The 22053-nt window shown below is 37.4% G+C and overlaps 1 protein-coding gene across 1 annotated transcript in view; it reads left to right on the top strand.

Annotated features, from left to right (window-relative positions):
- Nucleotides 1–22053, top strand: part of LOC121328995 (laminin subunit beta-1-like) — a 79924-nt gene that overhangs the window by 7799 nt on the left and 50072 nt on the right. The window contains exon 2 of the mRNA XM_041274158.1: nucleotides 9683–9754. Coding sequence (XP_041130092.1) covers nucleotides 9691–9754 — 64 coding nt within the window. The 5' untranslated portion in view covers nucleotides 9683–9690. The remainder of the gene's footprint in view (nucleotides 1–9682; nucleotides 9755–22053) is intronic.

The raw sequence follows: 22053 nt of genomic DNA, 5'->3' as shown, positions 1-22053 counted from the left end.
TCCATTGGTCATTACTGTTGATTTCTGTGGGTATCTTTAGTTCAAAGGGGTATGAAATCCAATGAACAGAAATGTTTTGGTTAAAAGATGCCTTTTATGAAACTTTGAGTTCTTGATAAGGAGCAAAAATGCAAACTGCTATATCTGTAATAAGTGGTAAAATTAAGCCATACATAAAGTAATATTACACAGTAGCATCAGAAAAATGCATATCCTGCTTAAATATGTATTTAACCACAGTACTTGGATATTGCCGAAGGGCCTCTGGTATCAGATTATTAAGACTTAGTCATATTACATAGACACTGCAAGTTACTGCACGTGTTCCAGTAAAAGCTGTCTGCAGCATGTTTTGCAGCAACCTTTCATTTAAATCATTGATTGATTCATTGTTCACACCAGTATGAAAGGCTAAGCCACATTCCATTGTCAATCAGTCAGACATTTTACAAACAACCATGCAGTACATAAGGTACACTAATTAAAAAATACTATTTATTTCCCAAAACTAAAAATAAACAGCCATCAGTACCTGAAGAGCTTGGTGTTAATAAAACTATATCATACACATGCATTCAATCAGTGTTGTGTATTGCATGTTTCTCTTTTTTATTTCTTGTAGTGCTGTGTGAGTCCCCAGTCCCCTGCTTTGTTTTTGTACAGTTTTCATCACAGTTGCTGCCCTGTGCAACATCCTTTCAAATTCAGGTTCTTTAGTTGCTGGCGTAATACAATACCCCTGGCAGAAAAAAAAAGCAAAAAAAAAGCTGTGTTTGAAGTGCCGATACACTCGTGTAAATATTCTGGTCTTACCAAGGTTCACCTGTGCTGCAAAACAAAGTTCTTTCTCTTTTCATTTTTTTTTTTGATTGATGTAATGCTTTTGTAAGGGTGTGGGGCTGATTACACTGGAGACCAAAGTCCTCTATTTATCTTTAAAGTCGGTGCTGCACAGCCTGTCACACCCTGTCCTTGCCAGTGTGTTAAAATCCTGCTCTAGAGAGGCCACAGGACTGGATATGTTTACTTGTCTTGACTTCTAAAACCTTCTTAAAGTAATTGTACCTATCAAAATAATTCCATTAATCTGACCCATTTTGTACAGGTTAAAGGCATGGCTTGCAAACAGAGTTTTCTTTATTCTATGTTTTATTAAAGCATAATCAAGGAACTTGCACCCTTCTGTTTTTGTTCCTTTTAGAAAATGTTGTGCAAACCTAAAACGGGAGCCAAAGCTTAATACATCTGAGCAAAGATTTCAAGCAAATAAAGGTACTTTTGTTTTTTTGCCACTGATATTTCAGCTTTACACTCCCATTGATAAACACTTCCAGAAATATAAATAGTAACAGACTACCATATATTTGAAGAGTTATTCCCACCTTCAAACATGAACTGAATCAGCTTTTGCGGGTTCCAACATGCATATTGAGACATGTGTTATGGTATGATTCACAAAGAAACAACCCATGTAAAGCCTTCAATTTTTCCAGTTGACTTGAAAAAGGTCAAAACGGACAATCACCTAGGAAACGAGGTCATCTGCATTACATGAAACGTCATAATCTAGAAACGGTCAGTAATAGTCAGCCTTAATTATTTGCAATCTTATTTTCAGTACTGTATATTTTAATCACCAGGCTGATTAACTTTATATTACTCTACACTAAACCATGAAAATGGTAATATACTTATAACCCTTTCAGAACTAAGTAACTTTGCAAAAGAACAACACTACTATGACTGAATAAACAGTCGCCCTTATAAAAGCTTACCAAAGTAAATTTGCATGGTACATCTGTATTGTAATAGTCAATATTAAATCAGTTACATGGTGATGGTCTCACGGTCACACCTTTGCTCACTTGCACAGCTTTTAGGACCACTGGTTTATCAATGTCTTATTGACAGCATTCAGGGGTTAAACAGTCTTTCATAAATCAGTACAGCATGCCAGAGCAGCAGACAGTAACTCTTGAGTAATAGATGACTTGCCCTCAGGGAGACACGCTGGGAAAGTATCCCAGAGTTTCAGTTTCTAAATTAACCTGCAAGCACATTTAGAACTTGAGAGTTTGCTCATAAAAGTTATTTGCAAAGTTTGCACTTGGAGCCCATGTGTGCTTTGAACCAGACATTCTTTACATTTGGTCTAATCTGTGCTCATGAATTTGCACACCAATTGCTAAACCACTAAAGCAAAATTGATACAGCATGTTTATAAAAACCTGGGCAAAATGCAAGGCAGCAATTCAGTTTCGAGGTGACTACTCCAAAGCATTTGACCTTCTTGTGGTTCATGACACTAAATCCTGTGTCTGCTGTATTTGATGCTCAGCTATTCAGTACTGTACAATCGGTTGTTTGTTTTCTATATGGGCAAAATAGCTCAATTATCCAGACTGGATTTTAATGCAATGGAAGTTTCTCATGTTCCTGCTTGCCAGGTTTACATCTTAGGTATGCTGTGTTAATCCTTCTTCATTTGCAAAAGTAAAATTAATAGACAAGTACTTATTGCCAGAAAAGCAATGGTCTCTTTTAAAAATCCAAAGAGGGGGGAATTTTGTAATGTAGGCTTCTTAGAAAGTCAGCTAGGATACCTTTACAGAGGTGCATTCCTAGGATTTCTTAAAGTTAAGCTGAGCTTTAAAGCTTACCAATACATTTCACATCAACACTGCTGTCTGTTGTTATGCTTTGGGACTTGGCCAAATTATGCAGTCAGTGCTTTTTAGAGCATTTTCCTGCACTGGTCAATCACCATGGGTTGCATAAAACACTTATATTTAACGGTATTTCTAGGATAACCACAGATGTTTGCTAAAATAGTAATAATAATAATAATAATAATAATAATAATAATAATAATAATAATAGGTGCTTGATGCAACCCTGGAAGTGTTGTTAAATTCTCTAACAAAAGTTACAATCTCAAAGCTACTCAAAACTGTCATTAGCAAACCAGAAATAAACAGTATATTATTTTTATATTTTGAAGTTAGTATTTTCCTTTCTTTTAGCTTGGAGAATGTAGCCCAAAGTCTCCCAACAAACCTTCTTCTATGGCAATGTTGTAGCACTGCAACAACGGCAATCCAATGACATTATACTAAGGTGTAGTGGTAGCATATGGGTAGCTACAATGGTAAAAGCCATGAATGATATTACAGTGTAGCACTTTCAGATTTTGGTGTACCGATAACGTATCAGTACCGTAGAAGTTCAATATTTCATCCAAGTTCATTGCATTACCACTGCATGTTTTATTATGCTTTGTGGTTCTTAGAGTTGAGATGGCAATGTTCAGTGTTGGCAGTGATCTACAGCACATCTTACCTGCATCAGGGGCAGTATAGCATGCCAGCACAGCACACCAATAGCACCAGGCTATGCCAACTCTATTGTTAATGGAAACCATGCTGTGGCCTCTAACGGCAAAGTAGTATAACTGTTCTTGAAATAGAAGAACACAGCTCTTTTAGGGCTTAATTATCCAGCATGACACATACACAACCACATCACCAATCGCGGTTTCACACAAAGACTCAATCTTGAGGTTTCAGAGATATTTCTGAGCACACTTTTGATTGACAGACTCACATGCTACCTGTTTGTTCCAACCAGGCTAATTTACTGTTTCATATAAAAATGAAAGTGAACTACAATGGCAGTGTTATGGAAGTCCCAAGATTTTGTTTCTTTCCAGGGAAATTGGCTAGTGTGTGGTTAGCTTTGGAGAACTGCAATATGTAGCCCATACTTAAACGCACATGTCATCCATGAGATGTATTCTTTAATGTAATCAACAGACACCTGCATCTTCAAAAAATACCAAATTATTAAAAGTGACAACTTTCTGGTCCATTCGTGAGACCAGACTTTTCTGCTGGCTTACACTTTCGCAATGGCTATCAATACCTCTAGAACAATTTCAATTTCTTCCAGATACCTAACGTCACATCAGTGGCCCTGCAACCTATTGGCAGTGTTATCGCAGGTGTGTCCAGTTCCTTTATCAGACCTATCCATGTTAACTAATTACCCTGTTTAAAGTAGAATATATTTGCAATTGATTCCTCCCCTGTGGAGGACAAAACAACAGTACTGCTTTAGAAACCTGCCACGATGCCCCTTTCCTTGCTTGTCCTTGTGATACTCTTAACTGAGACTGAAATAATCAGGATCAGCCTATAAGTCATGCACTTCAGTTTCCCTGTCAATCCCAATGAGAATCCCAGTGTAACAGTATAACTCAATGCCTTGAAACTGTTCTAAATATTACCATTGATTAAATCAGTTATGAAAATAATTTTGCCGTGACCCCATCTTCAGAAAATGAACTGGAAGACTTGCTGTAAAGCCTAGAGTTCTCCTAAGTTCAGGGCAAAGAGATGCATTTTTTTTTTCTTCTAAGCTTGCACAAAACCTGCCTGACAGCCCTGTCTGTTTGGCTGTATGGCCCAAAGAATAGACAGCTACATTCCGCCTGCCTAGAAACCAGAGTCGTCCTTTCATACAGTGCTTTCAGTGTGACAGCTCCCAATTTGAATAAGAATTAGTCATCCATTCGCCCCATTACTCCATTTAGAAAAATATCTCAGCCTGCCGATTGGCTGCTGTTATTCCGTTTGTTTTCACACTGAGTTGCCTTGACCAGTCAACTTCAGAAAGTGTGTGTATCAGCTTGGAACCCTAAAGTCGCTCCTCTGCTCTTACTGTGAGTACTGTACCTTTTACATTTACTTTCCAGTTACTGCAGAACTGCTCATGAAGTTGTTTTTTGCAGTAGATGTTTTAAATTATTCATATATATTTTATTTTCATTATTTGAATGAGTTTTAATTTAATATATTTTCCTTACTTTAAATATACTGTTCACTGTTTTCTGCTACATGTGTAATTGGTTTTTCTTCCTTTAATCCTTCATTTCCAGTCCCTTTCCTTCTTTAATGACTCAATTTTCTCTTTTTGTAATTTCTGAGAATATTTATCTTTTATGTTTCATGCAATATTCTAAATATCAGAAGTCTTAATAAGCTTCATCTATCTATCTATCTATCTATCTATCTATCTATCTATCTATCTATCTATCTATCTATCTATCTATCTATCTGTTCATATATCTGTCTATCTATCTCTGTGTACCTTCAGTCACTCAGTATATAATTGTACCATGTTAAGTTTATTATTTTATTGATTTATTAGAAGTTATTTATTCAGGACTAGTCCACTGAGATGCAAGCATGTTTCATTGGGCATCCTGACGTATGTACCCCATAAAGTTCACATAAATTAAAACAAAACTAAATAAAGCATCATTATTCATTTTTTTTATTGAAACCCTATGGCAAATGCTGCTATCATTTTTATGGGATGTATCCTTCTGTATTCAAAAAATACTGTTTTTATTAAGAACTCATCTCACCCCTTGCAGGAACTGAAGGATCCCATAGAAGGATACAGCATGGTAAATTAGCCCATTGACTTTGCAGTTACACAACTTTGCCCCATGCTTGTACCATGCTTGCTTGTCTCCTTGCCATGCTTTCTATATACTGCCCTTTGCCAGGCTTCTACCCTTTTAATGTTGGTGAGACTATGTTAGCGCTGATCCCTGCAGCTATTTAAACTCTGTTTCAATTTGATGCACAAGAGCTTTCCAGCCAGGCTGTTCTCACATTAAATAGTTGCGCGTTTGCTTCCATCACAGTCACGTAGTCTATTCAAAAAGAATAGGGACATGCAGGCTGTGAGAATGTCAGTTTTGATCGATCAGTGTGTGATCTGAGGGGATCAGAGCTAACATAATCTTCTCAACATTAACATGGTGAAAGCCTAGCACTGCGTAGTCTACAGGAAGCATGGCTAGAGGGACAACAAGCATGGTACAAGCACGGGGAAAAGCTGTATATACAGTACTGCAAAATCACTGTGCCAATTTACCAATTCACTGCCATTCACAGAAGGGAAAAGGACCGAATACCTAAAAACCCTTTAATTAACTATGAAGGTGAAATCGAAGGTGTTGAATTTTGGTATTAAATGATCAAGTACCAGGCAGGCTCCTGTGGAATTTGTTCTAAACTGGTTACAGTACTGGAAGCTTGTCTCCATAGAAGAACAGTAATCTAGTAGAGATGTACAGATTCAGGCAGGGCTCCCCAGACTGGGACTGGTTGGAATATCTCAGATTGGTGGCACCAGTTGTAATATCAAAACATTTTATTAAAAATGTAATCGAGTTCACAGGGGTAACAATTTACTTATAGTAAATCTTGCTTGATATGTCTATCTGTAGATGTCATATTGTTCCTTATGAAAGATGCTCTGTACATTCATTGGAAGGTATTAATGAACGAAAATTAGCGATTCCTCCTCGTAATTCTTTCAATGTAATTCTTTACTCCATCGCTGCATTATACTTAAAGAGGTCTCATAAAGAGTCTAAGGGCATGGAAAACACATGATTCATTGGAAAAGCAGCGCTCGGCTCAGTAACGAATTGCTGATTTACCTGTAACTTTCACGATTTGTCTCTGCTTCCTTCATGTCACCTGTTGAAATGTCAAGGAAGTGCAGCACTGAAATATCTACAAGGAGCAATCAGTAAAACATCGAATACACAATATGTGCCTTTTATACTAGAAAATATGAGTTTAACCATGTGATGCAATACATATTTCTGGAATTCATTTGTTAGGTGTTCTTTATTAAACCGTTTCAGAGCACAAGTGAATTTCCCCACGCTTGTGCTGTATGAAGCCATTGACTGTGCCACATGGGGAGAGGAGGGGGCGGTTCCTGACTTTGACAGAAGAAGTCATGTGTGCCTAATGGATTATTCTTTACAAACTGGATTTACTCAGTCTCCAGTTAGACATTCAGATGAAAAGACAAGCCCTGTATACTGCTGTGGCTCCCAAGGACTTGAACACTTTTAACTATAGAATACTAGAAACAACTGTACTGTAGGTAGTGAGAGTTCATGTATTGTTCTGATTAGTTTGCAGTCATATACCAGTATATTTTTTCTATTCCTGGCTTCCTGGCTTCAAATACATCAATGCCTCTTAAAAAATACATTCTATATATATATATATATATATATATATATATATATATATATATATATATATATATATATATATATATATATAAAAGCAAAATTGTGCTTGAATTGCAAAGAGCAGAATGTGGCTACATGTCAGCAATGATTGTTTAATTCAAGCATGGAAAATATTTCATAACCTCATTGGCCTCTGCATGTATTCATGTACCACATTAAGTTTCCTAACAGAGGTATACTGTTCTTGATGGATAATGGCATTGCAGTGTTGTGTAATATTGGAAGTCCCAAGTCAATTAAGCCAGAGACTGGAGACATTATTTGAATGAGGGGGTTTCGTTATTACTGAGCAATACATCACAGCAATGTCATTAGCACTATTATACTACAACTTTTTAAAGTTATTTCTTTTCTTCTGTTTATCTGAAATAACCATTGTGGTCGACTGAAAGTCTGCTTTCTGGTAGCACGGCTTGAGCGCCCAGGTGAAGTGGTTTTAGAACAGGGGTGGTTATAACAGACACAGTACAGGAGCTTGTGTTTTGATACCCAGTGTATCACATTAATGACTTGTTGAAATGGATGATGTAGCTGAATTTGAACAATTTTTGTCAGCAACCACAAAACCAGGGATCTGGAATTTATTCACAGAGTAGTCAAGCAAAGTTCAAACCCTGGGCCTTCCCATTCACATCACTAGATATCTGGGGGTTAGGTACACAGAGCTCTGTTGCTTGACAATGTGAATTCCAGCAGCAACTGTTTCCATCACTTGGAGACCAACTAGTGTATTGACTGATTGATTGATTAATGATTTGATTATCTGATCCACTGAGGTACATGTAGCCATACAGATGAGGGGCACTGAGATATAACATAACGTCTTTTGGAGAACTTTGTACCAGCAGACAACAGCAGCTGCTTGACAAAGGCAGCTCATTACATAACACTAAACACAGGTCTGTAGACAGACCCCTTATACATGTTCACCACAGTAAATCTGATCATTTTGCAGTTTTCCCATGCTTTGTATACTTGGCATTTATCATAGTTTTTTAGTGTTTTTTGTTGTTGTAGAATTTAGGACTGCAGAAACCTGTAGAGGTGATGCTGTTGTATTACACAATCTCAATCCTGTTTACTGTTTATATTCCAATAATTATGAATTCAGCAGGCCTGTTTCTCCAAAGGTAGTGGGTTTAAGCTGTAGGTGAACACGTTCTATACCCCCCACAGAAACCTGCTTGACTGTATCTGTGTGAGACAGGGAACTCACTTTAACCGTAGATCAAATTACGTAAACATCAAGCATATTTAGGCACTTCCAATACCAATCGAATAGCTAGGCCAAAGAATGCAGTGTAAAATATGTGTCATGTAGTCATGTTGTCTGGTCATGGTATGAGTTTTCTCACTGAACTGAAAAGGGCTCTAGCATTGTCCATGGCTTCAGGAGTATCTATACATTAAAACAAACGCTTCTGTGAAGAAATTGAAAAAAAAAAAAAAAGTACCAGTTATACAGGATGCTCCTTTAGTGTCTTTCATTTAAATATGCATTACTGTTCATGCTGTTATATACTCTAACTACCCACGTCCGTTTCTCGACATTTAAAACCAGTCAAATATAAACCTTAGCCAAACTAACAAATAGTAACTTATCACTTAATAATATAAATATAATATTCTGAACCCATACATGAACTACACAGCAGAAGCCTGGGATATTACCTCCTGGGAACTCTCCTCTTATTTCCTGATTCCTCTCTTGCTAATGACTGATTCAAAAGCAAACCCAATAAAGAAGGCAATGCAATTCAATTTAGCAATTCACAGCACATTGCACAAGTAGCAACCATTTATATGAGCAATTACTTGGATCGTTCTTAAAGTTTACTGTGGTAAACCATGGTAAAACCAAAGCTACCTGTACAGTATTTATAGTGGATAACATTTTGTAAAGCATAGTAAAAACTACATGGTGACCCAGGGTAAAGAGCTGTCAATGAGTGACATTAGCATTAGAAGAGCGTGGTCAACTGCAAAATGACTGTGCAAATACACAGAGGGGTGCTAGTTACAGTATTTCTCACACCTGGTCCTCTCTTAACTGTGCTAAAGTGTGTGGTGGTGGGACCACCAAAATCATTTAAGTTATTGACCTGGAAGAGATGCAATCCTGCAGTGAAAGACAATGAGGAGTTTTAATTAAGGCTCTAGCCCTCTGAATCTGCAATACTATACTGACTGAAGTACTGAACTATGAATACCAGGTTGCTTATTTTAATGTTGATGAATATTTTTATTGTTGGTAATGATTTCAGAAATTAAATCTGCTGTTTTGCAAGTAAAAGAGGAAACCTCTTCCCTTAACACTGATAGTGATAAAGGTGTATTTAGATGAGATAAATAATTGTCCTTTAGAGGCAAGTATCCTTCTGTCAAGCTCCTGGGTGTAAAAAGACATTTGGCTTGCGGATTGGACACCCACTGACCATCAGTTGTCTAACGATTGCTGGGATTACTTCTGAATACTGTCAATATAGAGGTAGTCATAGTAATGATCATAATTATCAAGTAATAACCAGTCTACATCCTTTCAATGTTTTTCAGATTCTTGAATGGGGACCTGCTATAGTCCTCAGAGGCTCAGGATGACCCTGCTGGCTGGCATCGTTATGCAGGGTAAGTGTGTTTGCACAGACTTTCTCTCAAGTTTTTACTGTGTGCATTACAATAATTTATGATGAGTTTTCATTAAAAGAAGGCTTGGTGTTTAAAGAAAAGTGCTTGACACCAGGAGGTTCCCGATTTAAATTCTCTCACTGTGAGCGGTGGATACAAGTGCAGTGCAAGCTTTCCCTATTACACACATGGTTTATACACAGCCCACCATGTTAATTGGGACAGATGAATAAAAACACATATTTACCCTCCTTTTACTAAATAGATGATTTCATCCTCTTCAGAAAACAGCCAATAAAAATAATAAGCAACAATAATAAGTTCAGTGGCACCCAATATGCTACCCTTTTCCTACCAATGCAAGACAACATATTTGTTCTTCATGTTGCTTCCAAAATGGAGATTTCCATTGAACCTTGTACTAGTCTTGACAGTCACCATTTCATAGACTCATTGCTGGTATTCTTTTAATACTAGAAGTGAGCATGTCTGTCTGACAGCTATTAAGAACAGCATTTGTTTTCACTTCAAACTATGCAAAACAGTATATGCATTATATACAGTACTGTATGTATACCTAAAGCAAATTGTGACAAGATGATGTATTAATGTCATTTCATCTCTGGGATCTGTTGGCAGTCCCTGTTTTTTATTATCTTTATGAGATCTCTCCAACATCATTATAATACACAGAGAGAGTACTTAAAGACTGCCACTGGGACAGCCCTATACGACTGAGAGAAATCGTTCCGGAGTTCTGTAGGCATATCTGATTTATTTCTTTCTCATGAGTGGCTCCTGTGGAAATCAGTTAAAACTTTCTTTCGACTTAATTCATTACAGTCTTTTGGATTCTCTTTGTTTGCAGCACGATGGCCTGTGTGAATTGTCATGCAGCCCAGCATCCTTGCCATGTGCTAATATAAAATGTCACCCAGTGGGAGCCAGGCTTTTCTGGCAAGTGATGGGTCCCACTGTGCAGGGTTTGTTTCAGAGGTCGAATCACATTAGAGGAAAGTGAGGAAAGGCAACTGGGAACAAAGACACAAAGCATGGGACGAGGCAGAAGAAGGTAGTGTTTGACATTCGTGTCATGAAACCTTTTTAAAAGCCATTTTTCAGGTTTTTGTTACACTGAAGCATAGAAGCTCATAGGTTAATGAGTTATTTTGTGTGTGTTCTACTCAGATGCCAGAACTGGTGACTTAGTGAGACCAAAGCAAAGCCAGACCCAGTTCAGTGAAGGAAACAAACGTGTAAGACAGTTACAAATACATGTTCCTTATTGGAGGTTTAGGAAAACAATTAGAGGTGAGAAAATATTAAATTAAATGTCTTAAATGAGTTTGTATACTTTAGTTCTTAGCTTGTTGGTATCGTTCAGTGTTGTTAAAGCCTGTCCTCTGTTTTGTTATATGTTCTTAAAAGGTTTTCCCTGTCAGTTGGGTTTGCTAAGCTACTATCCTTTAAAAATGAAAAATTCAGGCAGGGTTGTTATTTGAGTGCCGGTATTACCTGATAACAGGACAATTTTGGGGGCTGGTGAATGCTCTGGTTATGCAAATAGTACAAAGTGATTGAAACACTCTCAGCACAATGTTATGTACAGTACATGCAAAAGAGAAATTATTTTAGCACACCACTGCAAACCTCAGGCGTCATGTCCCAGTAAATGTGTTAAAGAATGAAGTCATAATAGCACGCAGCTTGGTTTGCTGTAGATAACCCTGGTGGCTCATATCCTATAGTCACTGACTCATGAGATAAACTGTAACCTACTTGGCATTTAAACTGGGTGGGTTTATGGACCAATTCCTTTATATCTATTCAACGATTCTCTTGGCCAAGATAAATATCATAATGTAAAAAACCTGGTGTCACTGCACAAACAAACATCATATCCCACTGACTGTAATTGTAACATTGTAACATCTCATATACCTCTATTTATAGACATTGTATAGAATGCTGTATAAAAACATTAGTCATATACATTTCTGATCGAATGACAGTGATGGCAGATCTGAATCCTGCCATCCTAAAATGCAAAAAACGTTTTCACGCACATCTCATTTTACTGTGGGGAAAACCCCAGCTGGATTAATATAGAGTTAAAGAGTGGCAGTATTTAGATCCGCCACTCTTTAGATCATTAAAATAGACCCCAGTGTCTATACACAATTAGGGATGCATGATTTTTGTTCACAGAAACACTGATACCTAGTTTCCCATACTATAAGTCTAAGACAGTAATCCTCACCATCTGTCACAAGAATTCCAGTTCTATCTTACAGCTTCTCTGAATAATTCTCTTCCATTCTCAAATTACACTTTATTAATCAAAAGAAACCAAAGGGAATTAGCTGGGTCCCATTTCTAAAATGGGTCTAATTTCCATGCCCTCGTTTGTTCTGTGAAGAGACAAACCATGTTAGTATTATACACAAGCAGGACAGGGCTTCACTGCAGGGAAAAGGGTAACATTTCAGGCTCTATTCTGAGGCACATCTCATTTACAACGGGATTCCAGGGGACAACTTTCATAACAGACAAATTACAATAGCTGTCAAGGTATCAAGTCCCCTCTTTAGCTGTGCTTTAGCATGCACCTTACAATATGTTTTAACTATGCTTCACAACACTTTGCTAAGAGTTTATCTTGGTTGTGCTGTAACTGGTTTTAAAATAGGATCCTCTGAATTTCTTGGAACAAGGGTGGCCAAAGTTGACCCTTCCACCCCAGGTCTTTGTTCCAACCCTGTTCTAAATTGTTTAATTGAACCAGTTAAACCTTCATCCAAACCCTGAAGTTGTTAATTATCTCATTTTACCTGTTAAACCTAGAGCGGAATGGCCTTCCAGGACCAAACAGTCCTGTCTTAGAAAGACATTGAAAAAGGTTTTGCAGAAAAAAACTGGGGAGAATGCAGATTTGGCCAACTATCGGGAGAGGGGATCATAGATGCACATCCGGATCAAAGATCCCAAAGAATGTCAGATAGATGTTGTGGTTACAGGTACAGTAGATTGTTATGAAATCAGATTTTCATTATCTATGATACAGGTATACTGATAAAGCGTGTCTCATGCTACATAATATTATGGCATATATAGCTCCTGCATGTACTGAATGACAAGATCATTTTTAAAAAATAACACGACTATTCTTCATCAACTGAAGACTGTGCTTTTAAACCACATTCTTTTATTTCAAAATGCTTACCACTGGTATTTTGTTGCCCCTGATGAGATAATAGATTTTGTTTTGTTTGTTACACAGTAGAACCTTGAAAATCAGAAAACCTCTGTTGTCCAATCAGCTCTTCATAACCTGCCATGCTGTGTGCAGTGTTCTTCTGCCCTATTATAGAAAATGCACTAAAGGGATTGTATTATATCTTTTTAAGGAGGTTTATGGGTTGGGAAAGACAGTTTCACAAGTTTTAATTTCAGATTCTGAACAGTTTGATTATCCGAACATCTCCTGGCCCCAATTAATTTGGCTATTAGAGGTTTTACTGTATTTTTTAAAAGATAATAAAAAATCTCCACTATATATCCATCTCATGTGATAATATACTACAGTAGTGCATAGTTCCTCTAACTACAAAGCACACTAAGAGTACAGTAAGATTTGTTGTATTGGTGCAGTAAGATTTGCAGTATTAGTGCAGTACAATTTGTTGTATTAGTGCAGTAAGATTTGCTGTATTAATGCAGTAAGATTTGTTGTATTAGTACAGTAAGATTTGTTGTATTAGTGCAGTAAGATTTGCTGTATTAATGCAGTAAGATTTGTTGTATTAGTCCAGTAAGATTTGTTGTATTAGTACAGTAAGATTTTCTGTATTAGTACAGTAAGTGTTGTTGTATTAGTACAGTATTTTTTTCATTTTGAATTGCTGGTCACCATTGGATCTGAGGTTCTGTCATTTACCAGCCTCCTTTAATAGCAGCAACACATGGTTTGCTGAATCCTCATTGTGCACAGAGGTGCATGTGTTTGAAGAGAATTAGTTACTCATGCACTGGGTGACAAGATGCCTGGATATACTGTATGTCGAGCAGAGGTCAATATGAGTGTGAAAAAGGGATGGACTTTTTAACTAATTGCACTGGTAGCAAATAACATTTTTTGTTCAACCTTGTTACATTACAATAATTATATACCACAATTATCTTCTCAGCCAGTCCATAGAGTGGCCATTGGCCGATTACAGCAAACAGGAATCTTAATACTTGCTTTAAATGACGATATGTGTTAATATGCACATAATTTATTAGGCTGATTGTCAAAGCTTTTGTGTATTTTTTCAGTACCATCTTTATTGTTGGTACTTAAAAAACACTAGCTGTCTGTTTGTTTTTTTATTTGCCCCCCTTATCTTTAGAGTGCCATGGGATTGTGTTGTATGCTGTGCTTTTCAAGATAATGGATTTTCTTTAAATCAGGGACATTAAATCAATCACATACATTGTATCCCATAGTGGTCAATTGCAATGAACTTGCAGAGTTAGTACAGAGCTGCGTATTAAGTTGCGTACAAGCTAGTACGGTACTATCTCAGGATCATGCCCAGCTGCATACTAACTTAATATGAATTGCAATGAAAAAAGAAGCGGGACAAAGTTGGGGACTAGCTGATCTCTAGCTTTAGTATGGTACTAAGGATTGTGGTTTGTTTCGGTGTGCTTCCAAACAGGAACTGAAGAGGGCCGGAGCTCAAAATCTGAGCGATTGTTACAAATTATATTTTAAAAGTGTGGTTTTACATAAAGAGTTTTTTTTTTTTTTTTTTTTTTTTTTTTTTTTTTTACGAAATCTAAACATCTTAATTATTTTATTTATTTTGATTTATTCATGATTAAGTTTTAAACCTGAAGGGTATATTTACTCACAACAAATAGATAGGCTTTTTTATTTATTTATTTATTTTTATTTTTTTAATCAAAGTGAGACCTCGCCCCGCAAGCACTGACAAGCTTGTTTTGGTGTTGTATGTAGTCTAAACATTTAATACATTATTTATTTATTGCGGACAGCAGCAGTTATTTTGGGCTTGTTGCAGTTGAGAGCATTTTTATTATGCAGCTGGGGACTATCTTGAGCTGCCAAGTTCGTTGCAATTGGTATTAACTTGCATGCTGGTTTAGTACCTAGCTCCATACTAACCATGGGATTAGTACTGGGTTTCAGTTTGTTGCAATTGACCCAATAGTACCACATTTATAAATACTAAATAAACTATTGTCAATGACAAACGTTTTCGCTAGACGTCTTCAATGTTTTTTTTTTCTTATATCGCATGGATTTGGTGATGCTGTAGACATATTGTTCATAACACTCAATGGTGCTACATTTGAAGTCATTGAAAAAGACTACTTGTCCATTCATTTATTTACTTTCTTTTAATATTTATAAATATAGGACACAAATACCTTGTCTAGGTGAGAATAGGTTAATTATCGCTAAATATGCTTAGTCACGTAGACAGAGGACAGTAAATGTTGAATTTGGTCAAGGCTAATACCACCACATCCTCATTTCCCTTAATAGCACCATTAAGATAGTTTCACACTTCAACACCTGAGGGTGGAGTCCACATTGAACCATGTGGTGAAAGAATGTCAACTGAAGCTCATTTCACCTTTGAAGACCTTGAGAAAGGCTTCTAGTCAAAATGTTTTTCAAAGAATTATACAAAGCATAAATGACATAAACATTAGCTGGAACGCATGAACGATGCTGCTTGTATAATTTTACACTCGAGTACGTAGGGACCATCAACATCTTGAGTGAGGAATTATTAAGACCTCTTCATGAAATATCATAATGTCAACAGCTCATCAGCTCATCTCTGAAGGGCACACTGGCAAAGTATAAAGTGTAGACTGGGAGCAGCTGTCATCCCGCAACCAGACCTGTGAATCAACAAGGTCCTCCTTGTTGTTCAGGTAGCTCCTTTCGTGAGTGCTACACTTGGGTCCAAAGATTTAAAGTGGTCATACTGTGTATATATATATATATATATATATATATATATATATATATATATATATATATATAATATATATATCAGTAGAACATGCACTTACATTCTCTCTCTATATAGTAGGTTTCAAATGTGCAGTCTTAACATAAACTTGCTATAGTAATCATTAATTTTCATTTAAAACGTGGGATATGGTACTTCAATAGGTTAATTAAATCTTTTTGCAAGCCATGTTTGCAGTCTTGCACATCCTTGTTAATTTTGCCTGTAAATGTTCCTCAACTCTTCAGTGCTATCTTTCCCATCAATAACCAACCAGCCACTTCCCTTTATTGACTGACATGCCTTGTAGCCAGTAGCATGCTTTGACTCAGAAGACACTACGGCTGTAAAATGACATAGGAAGTGAAACAGTCCTAGACTTCCTGACAGTAAGGCAAGGAGAAATGTCTTTAACATACTGTTGTACCAGATATCATGAAATACATGCTTGCTATAACACATCCATCTTTCCAAACTGCCCATTTGAGAGCAACAGTTTATAGCGAATGGAACAGGTTTCTTTTTATTTATTTATTTTCTCAATTCTCAGGCAACACTTGTACAGTCATTTCGACAAACATTATAGATAATGCTTTCATTAGCCTGACTACAACACTTTCATCACACAGCAAATTAAGGGTTTAAGAAATTCCATTTTAATGTACCTCAAACAAGGATTCAATCTTTAACTGCAAGTATTAAGAAGCAGCTGCTGCTTCCACTTCAGCAGCATTTCCGTGGATTTTGGTTTTAATCCCATTTAAAACGGATTAACAGATCTTGTGATTTGGATCTGCAGCTTGGAATTGGTGGAGGAGGCTGACAGACCGAAGCCTCTAGCCTGCACTTTATTTTGGCAGAGGGAGCTTAGGAATGAAAGTGCCTCACCTGCTAATGGAACACGCATTTCCTCTCTGTTAATGATTGACACAGGAAAGGCAGGTGTGCAGGTGGAGACAGAAAGTTGGCTCAGTAATGTAACCCTCTCAGGTGCTTTCATGATTAATGCAGCTAGAGTCCAAGCCACGCTGGTGCGTTGTGTTTGGCATTCCCTTCAACAGATTTTTCGAAAACCTTTCGTTAAAGCTTTTGAAAAAGCGCTAAAACAACTTTTCAAACTTCACATTGTGTATTACAGTGTATGATGTGGGCCATACTTAGCAAGGTAGTAACAAACAAGTCATCATTGTAATTGATTGTAATTGTAATTGTGTGGTAGAGTAGTGGGAGGAAAGGTGTAGTCCTGGAGGATAACAGGACTACATCCCCAAACAATTAAGTAATATAATCTTAGTTCTCTTCAGCACTCTCAAGGTGTTTGTTTCTTATTTTGTAACATTAACATGACTTTTTTTCTTAAAAAAAAAAACTAGGAGTTGATTATAGAATGGAGGAAGCAGAATCTGTATAGGGTCCAGCTGCATCTGCATGTAGTTCAACTGTAGGACGTGCATAAACCTAACACACTAATTCCAGTTACTCTTATCGAATATGTACAGGTGTTATCTTCACTTCATAGCTTCCTTGATACTTTTGTCCAGTATCACAAACATTTTGTGGGCTTATGTAAAGCAAATAACATGTTTCACAGCCAAATTTCATTTAACAAACCTGATCTCAGGACTGAAGAGGGTAAGGCACACATTTCCCAATACTGTGTGAAAGACACACAATTATGGTACATGTATATTTGATTTTTTAATGTTGTTTTTTTGTATTAATTGATTAAGAACATTTCTTCCTTGCACATACAGTACGCCCTCGCTGCAATGGCCTTCGTTATAACAAACCTTCCGCTATAACGAACCTGGCCCCTGGAACCCAAATTAATAAAACCAAAAAAGATAATCTAAACACACACTGTCAACATCCCAGTCTGTAAGCACGGGATGCCACCTCCGCAGTGAAGTCAAGTCTTTTGTCTTAATAAGAAGCGTTCACTGTGTCACTGCCTCCAAAACAAAGGCCATTTTATATTGCAACAAAGCTGGAAACTATCGTTTTGAAAAAAAAAATAAGAGTAACACAGGCATATCTCTGTCGTGAATATAGGTTGTCAAAAAGCACTCTATTTTTTGGCTTGTTCAGCAACTACGTGGCAAAGCAAAATTGATTAATGACAAAAAACAACAATGAGAAAAGAACTTGAGGATCTGATTAACTTTTAATGTTGGGTTGATTTGGAATAAAAGACCAGTTTGGGATTCTTGGATGTTGGATTAGGATTCAGTGCACTTTGAAGTGATTCATGTCAGATTGATTTTGAATAAATGTTCAGCTTGAGTTTGGTATGCATTTTAATTCTTTAACAAATAGGATAAAGCAAAGGCAGAATACTGCATACATGAGACAAGCAGGTACATGCAATTCTACTTTTATTCACAATATCATCTCATTAGCTTACTCCAACAGTTTGTCATTTATTTTGATTGTCCTTTCGCTATAACAAACCCCTCAATATAACAAACAAAAGGCTTGGTCCCCAACAGGTTTGTTATAACGAGGGTGTACTGTATTTCAAGCCTGCACTTCCACGTTCAATTCCTATCCCAGTTTTTCTATTTCAGGTCACATGCAGGAACTGCCCTATTACAGAATCATAGGAAAAACAATACCTGCTGAGAAAATATCCCATTCTTATATTTGAAACCCATGAGACATTGCAGAGCTCTGAAAGAATTTGCCTCCAAGTTGCTTACACATACCTTTGCATTCATTGCTAGTCAGGACACGAACAATGTGGTGAGGTAATTATTGAACACTACATACTCTACCTCTGGTCAGGCTTGAAAAGGTTTAAATGGCACTGGTGTTTCTTATCACAGAGATGGAGATACAAAGTTTTGTACTTTTTTCAGGGCCCCAGCCCCCTTATTCTATCCCCACTCCCCTCTCCACCACTACTTTCTAATCATGATAGATTTCTGCAAATGTTGCCACTCCAGGAATACAGGAGATATGCTTGGACACTGCAGTTGGTCAGTGCAGCCACTTCCCTGCACATGCACCTACCATTAAGCCTGTGAAGTTACAGAGATTGCCAGGTACAACCCAACTTTTGCCCAATTATTTTTCCCCCAATTTAGAATTTCCTAATAGGTTCCCTCACCGCAGCAGTTCCCCACAGCAGCTCTGAAATCGGTGTGTGTCCTCTGATCTCACGATCAAGCAAATTGCCTGTTTACAAGCAGTAACTTGAGAGCAGATGTCAGTGAGCTACCAGCCTCTTAAGGACAAAGGTCAGCTCTGTAGGTGTCCGTTTGTGCTCACCAGGTTCCTGGCAAGTAGGGTCCATTGTAATGCGATGAGGAGAAACAGTCCTTGCCGGTTTAGCCTCCCTAACCCACGGGGGCACCAGAGCCAATGTGATGCTCCCAATGGAATGCAATTGATCCAAGCAGTGACAGATATAAATACTACTGTTGTTGAAATAATTAATAAAGGGTCAGATATGAAAATGAAACATCCAACCATTCATCGAACAGCATTAAACAACGGTTCTTATTTTATTGATTTTTTTTATGACTGTGGTAAATACAACCACCGCTGTTTAGACCTCCTTGTGTCATTTTTTCTGTATTTATCTGCAGGATATGTGGGGTCTGTTTCAAAAGCATTAGCACTCGTCTACCAGCACACTAATGATTTATTAATATGTATCTTCATTTTAAGAAAGACAAAAAAGAACAATATCTTCAAGCTAAAAGAAGTGACCTAGCGCTGTACAAGTATTCAGCAGGGAGTGTATTCTGCAATTATGCTATCCAACAGCGAAGAAACACCAATTAATTAAAGTTTATGAGCATCTGTTGGCCAGAACCATGGATAAAAGAGGACTTCACATGCACTAGACCAGTCCTTTCAAGACTATTGAAACTAAGTAATTCACAGTGTGTCTTTCGCTACTGTAAAGTTATGTTTACCCAGGGAGGGACTTTGAGTACACCTTTCAGCATTCCAAGGACAGCACTCATTCTTCATGAAAACAAATAACAGTATATGAGTTACCCAGCTTTCCCTGAGGAGATTCCTGAACCCTGCCTAATCAGGTTGTGCATGACCTTCCCCATATAAAATAAAAACAGCGGCATCCACTTGATTTGTTTTCTGTTTTTTTTTTTTTCGGATAACTAAAATTATGTTTTCTTTTACTTTGGCGCCTTCACAGTCTAGTAATGTGACTGACTGGAGAAAATATTGCTAGTAACAGACAAGACAGTGAATGTTGAAAAACAAGAGGTACAAACGAGGAATGTGCAGCTAGCTTACCGTTTATCTGTCTGTTGGAGTATATCATTATGTTTAAATTTAAAAAGTTAGTGTCGGACGTTTATAATTCAGCAATATTACCTGACATGGGGAATTGCAAAATTTTCCTGACTATTGACATTGACATTTTCATATGCACTGCTAATCCACTGAAGCACCATTCTACTATACCAGTAGGTAGTGAGCTATGGTTACAGAACACCCTGCAAAGTTTACAAGAAACGCATCACATTACCTTTGCTCGATCCTGTTTTGTGTCCATAACGTAGCATTGTATTTTAAACATGTTGGCAACTAACACAAAATGTGTTCTCAGGATCTCAGTGTATCCAGATCACACTCCCTTCTGCAACAATGCTGGTTTTCTGATCTCACAGTATGCCGCTCAATCAATTGTTGCAGGAGAGAACATGAACTGGATATGCCGTGATGTTTAGTAGAAAAAATCTCTGTCTTGTTGCGAACGTTACTGAGTAATTCTACTTTATTTACCTGTCATTTGTGAATAAAAAAATATAAAAACTATATGTTAAAATAAAATAAAATACTGTAGCACTTTAACAGGAACACTTTACATTATTTGGTCCTGATCCATTGTATTGGCTTTGCTAGCAATCCTGTCTGCTAATTGTTCTCGTCTATGATTTGTTCAGGGTCAAACACTGCTATGAGGGCCATAGTAGCACATACAGCGATGTTCTCCTCCAAATTAAACACGATAAAGCAACATTTCCCTGGAGTAGGTTGAGTCTATTTACATGAATACTGCGGTTAGGGGCTTTTTGGTTATTTAAAATGTTCTCAGATTCATCTTAATGCAAAACACTGTGGTGCAGCTCCCAGCACTCTAATGCTTTATTCACACTTATCTTGATTTTAAGAAAGACAACATAAAAGAAACCTAGCACTGTGCAAGTATTTGACAAAATCTTCAGGGAAGCTATGCAGTTAAGCCATTCACCAACCAAGGAACCCAAATTAATTCAAGCCTATGAGCTGTTGCCTGTAGCTGTAGATTAAATTGTCTCTGCAGCTCTCAGTCACGTACCTTTCACAAACACTAGACCCGTCTTTCCAAGGCTATTGAATCAGAGCAATTCAAAACTGTCTCAAATTGATTATTTTGCTTATTCATTTTTTCTACATTTAGAATTTTAATTTCCAATGCCTGCAGCAGGATGCTTTCCAGACTTGTAAGTTTTCTGCCCAATAGTATATAACCATCCTTGATAAAACCCAACATTTAGATTCCATGCCTGGGCATGTCAATCTGATCACCGTGTTAATTTGTTGGCAACACAGTTCATCAAGGTCTTGACGAAGAAAAGAAAGCAGTTAACCTTACAAAACAAACTATAAAAGTCCTTAAATACACCTTCTGAGCTACTTGTTACTAGGTTTATAACATTGACAGATTGACTTTGGAGCAACGACCTGCATAGACTTGCCCCTATGTGCCTTCTCCTTTCTCATCAGAACATAAGAAAGTTTACAAAAGAGAGGATGCCATTTGGGCCTTGTCTAGTCAATTCTTAAAAGTATCCAAATAATTCAGCATAAACAACAAGGCTTGGTAATGTGTGTTGTACCCTCATATAGAAGTACCGCCTACCCTGTATCCTAAGTCTGCCTCCACTCAGTGTCCAACTGTGTCCTCTGGTCCTGATCTCTATGCTGTGTTTAAAAGCTAGGGTTACCTTTGCCAACTCCTTTAAAGACTTATAAAACCTCAATCACGTCTCCTCTAACCCTTCTTTATTCTAGGCTAAATAGATTCAGTTCCCTCAAATGGTACGATAAGAAAACAGCAGGATGCCTGTCATCCTGGTGCCACTGCAGGTAGAGCAGCTGGGATTATTCATGGCTCATGGCAATGCCAGCCTTCCTGCTTTGTCTCTCAGGGAAATGCATTTCTCACCTCTGACACTGAGCTGCTGAGGAGAGATTTCACTCCCTTTCCGAGTCGGGGAGCTTCTGTGCTCGGATCAGTGGCTC

Source organism: Polyodon spathula, chromosome 16 (genome assembly GCF_017654505.1).
Source record: "Polyodon spathula isolate WHYD16114869_AA chromosome 16, ASM1765450v1, whole genome shotgun sequence".
NCBI classification, from domain to species: Eukaryota; Metazoa; Chordata; class Actinopteri; order Acipenseriformes; family Polyodontidae; genus Polyodon; species Polyodon spathula.
The sequence above is the reverse complement of the archived record's forward strand: the minus strand, read 5'-3'. Positions and strand labels throughout refer to the sequence as shown.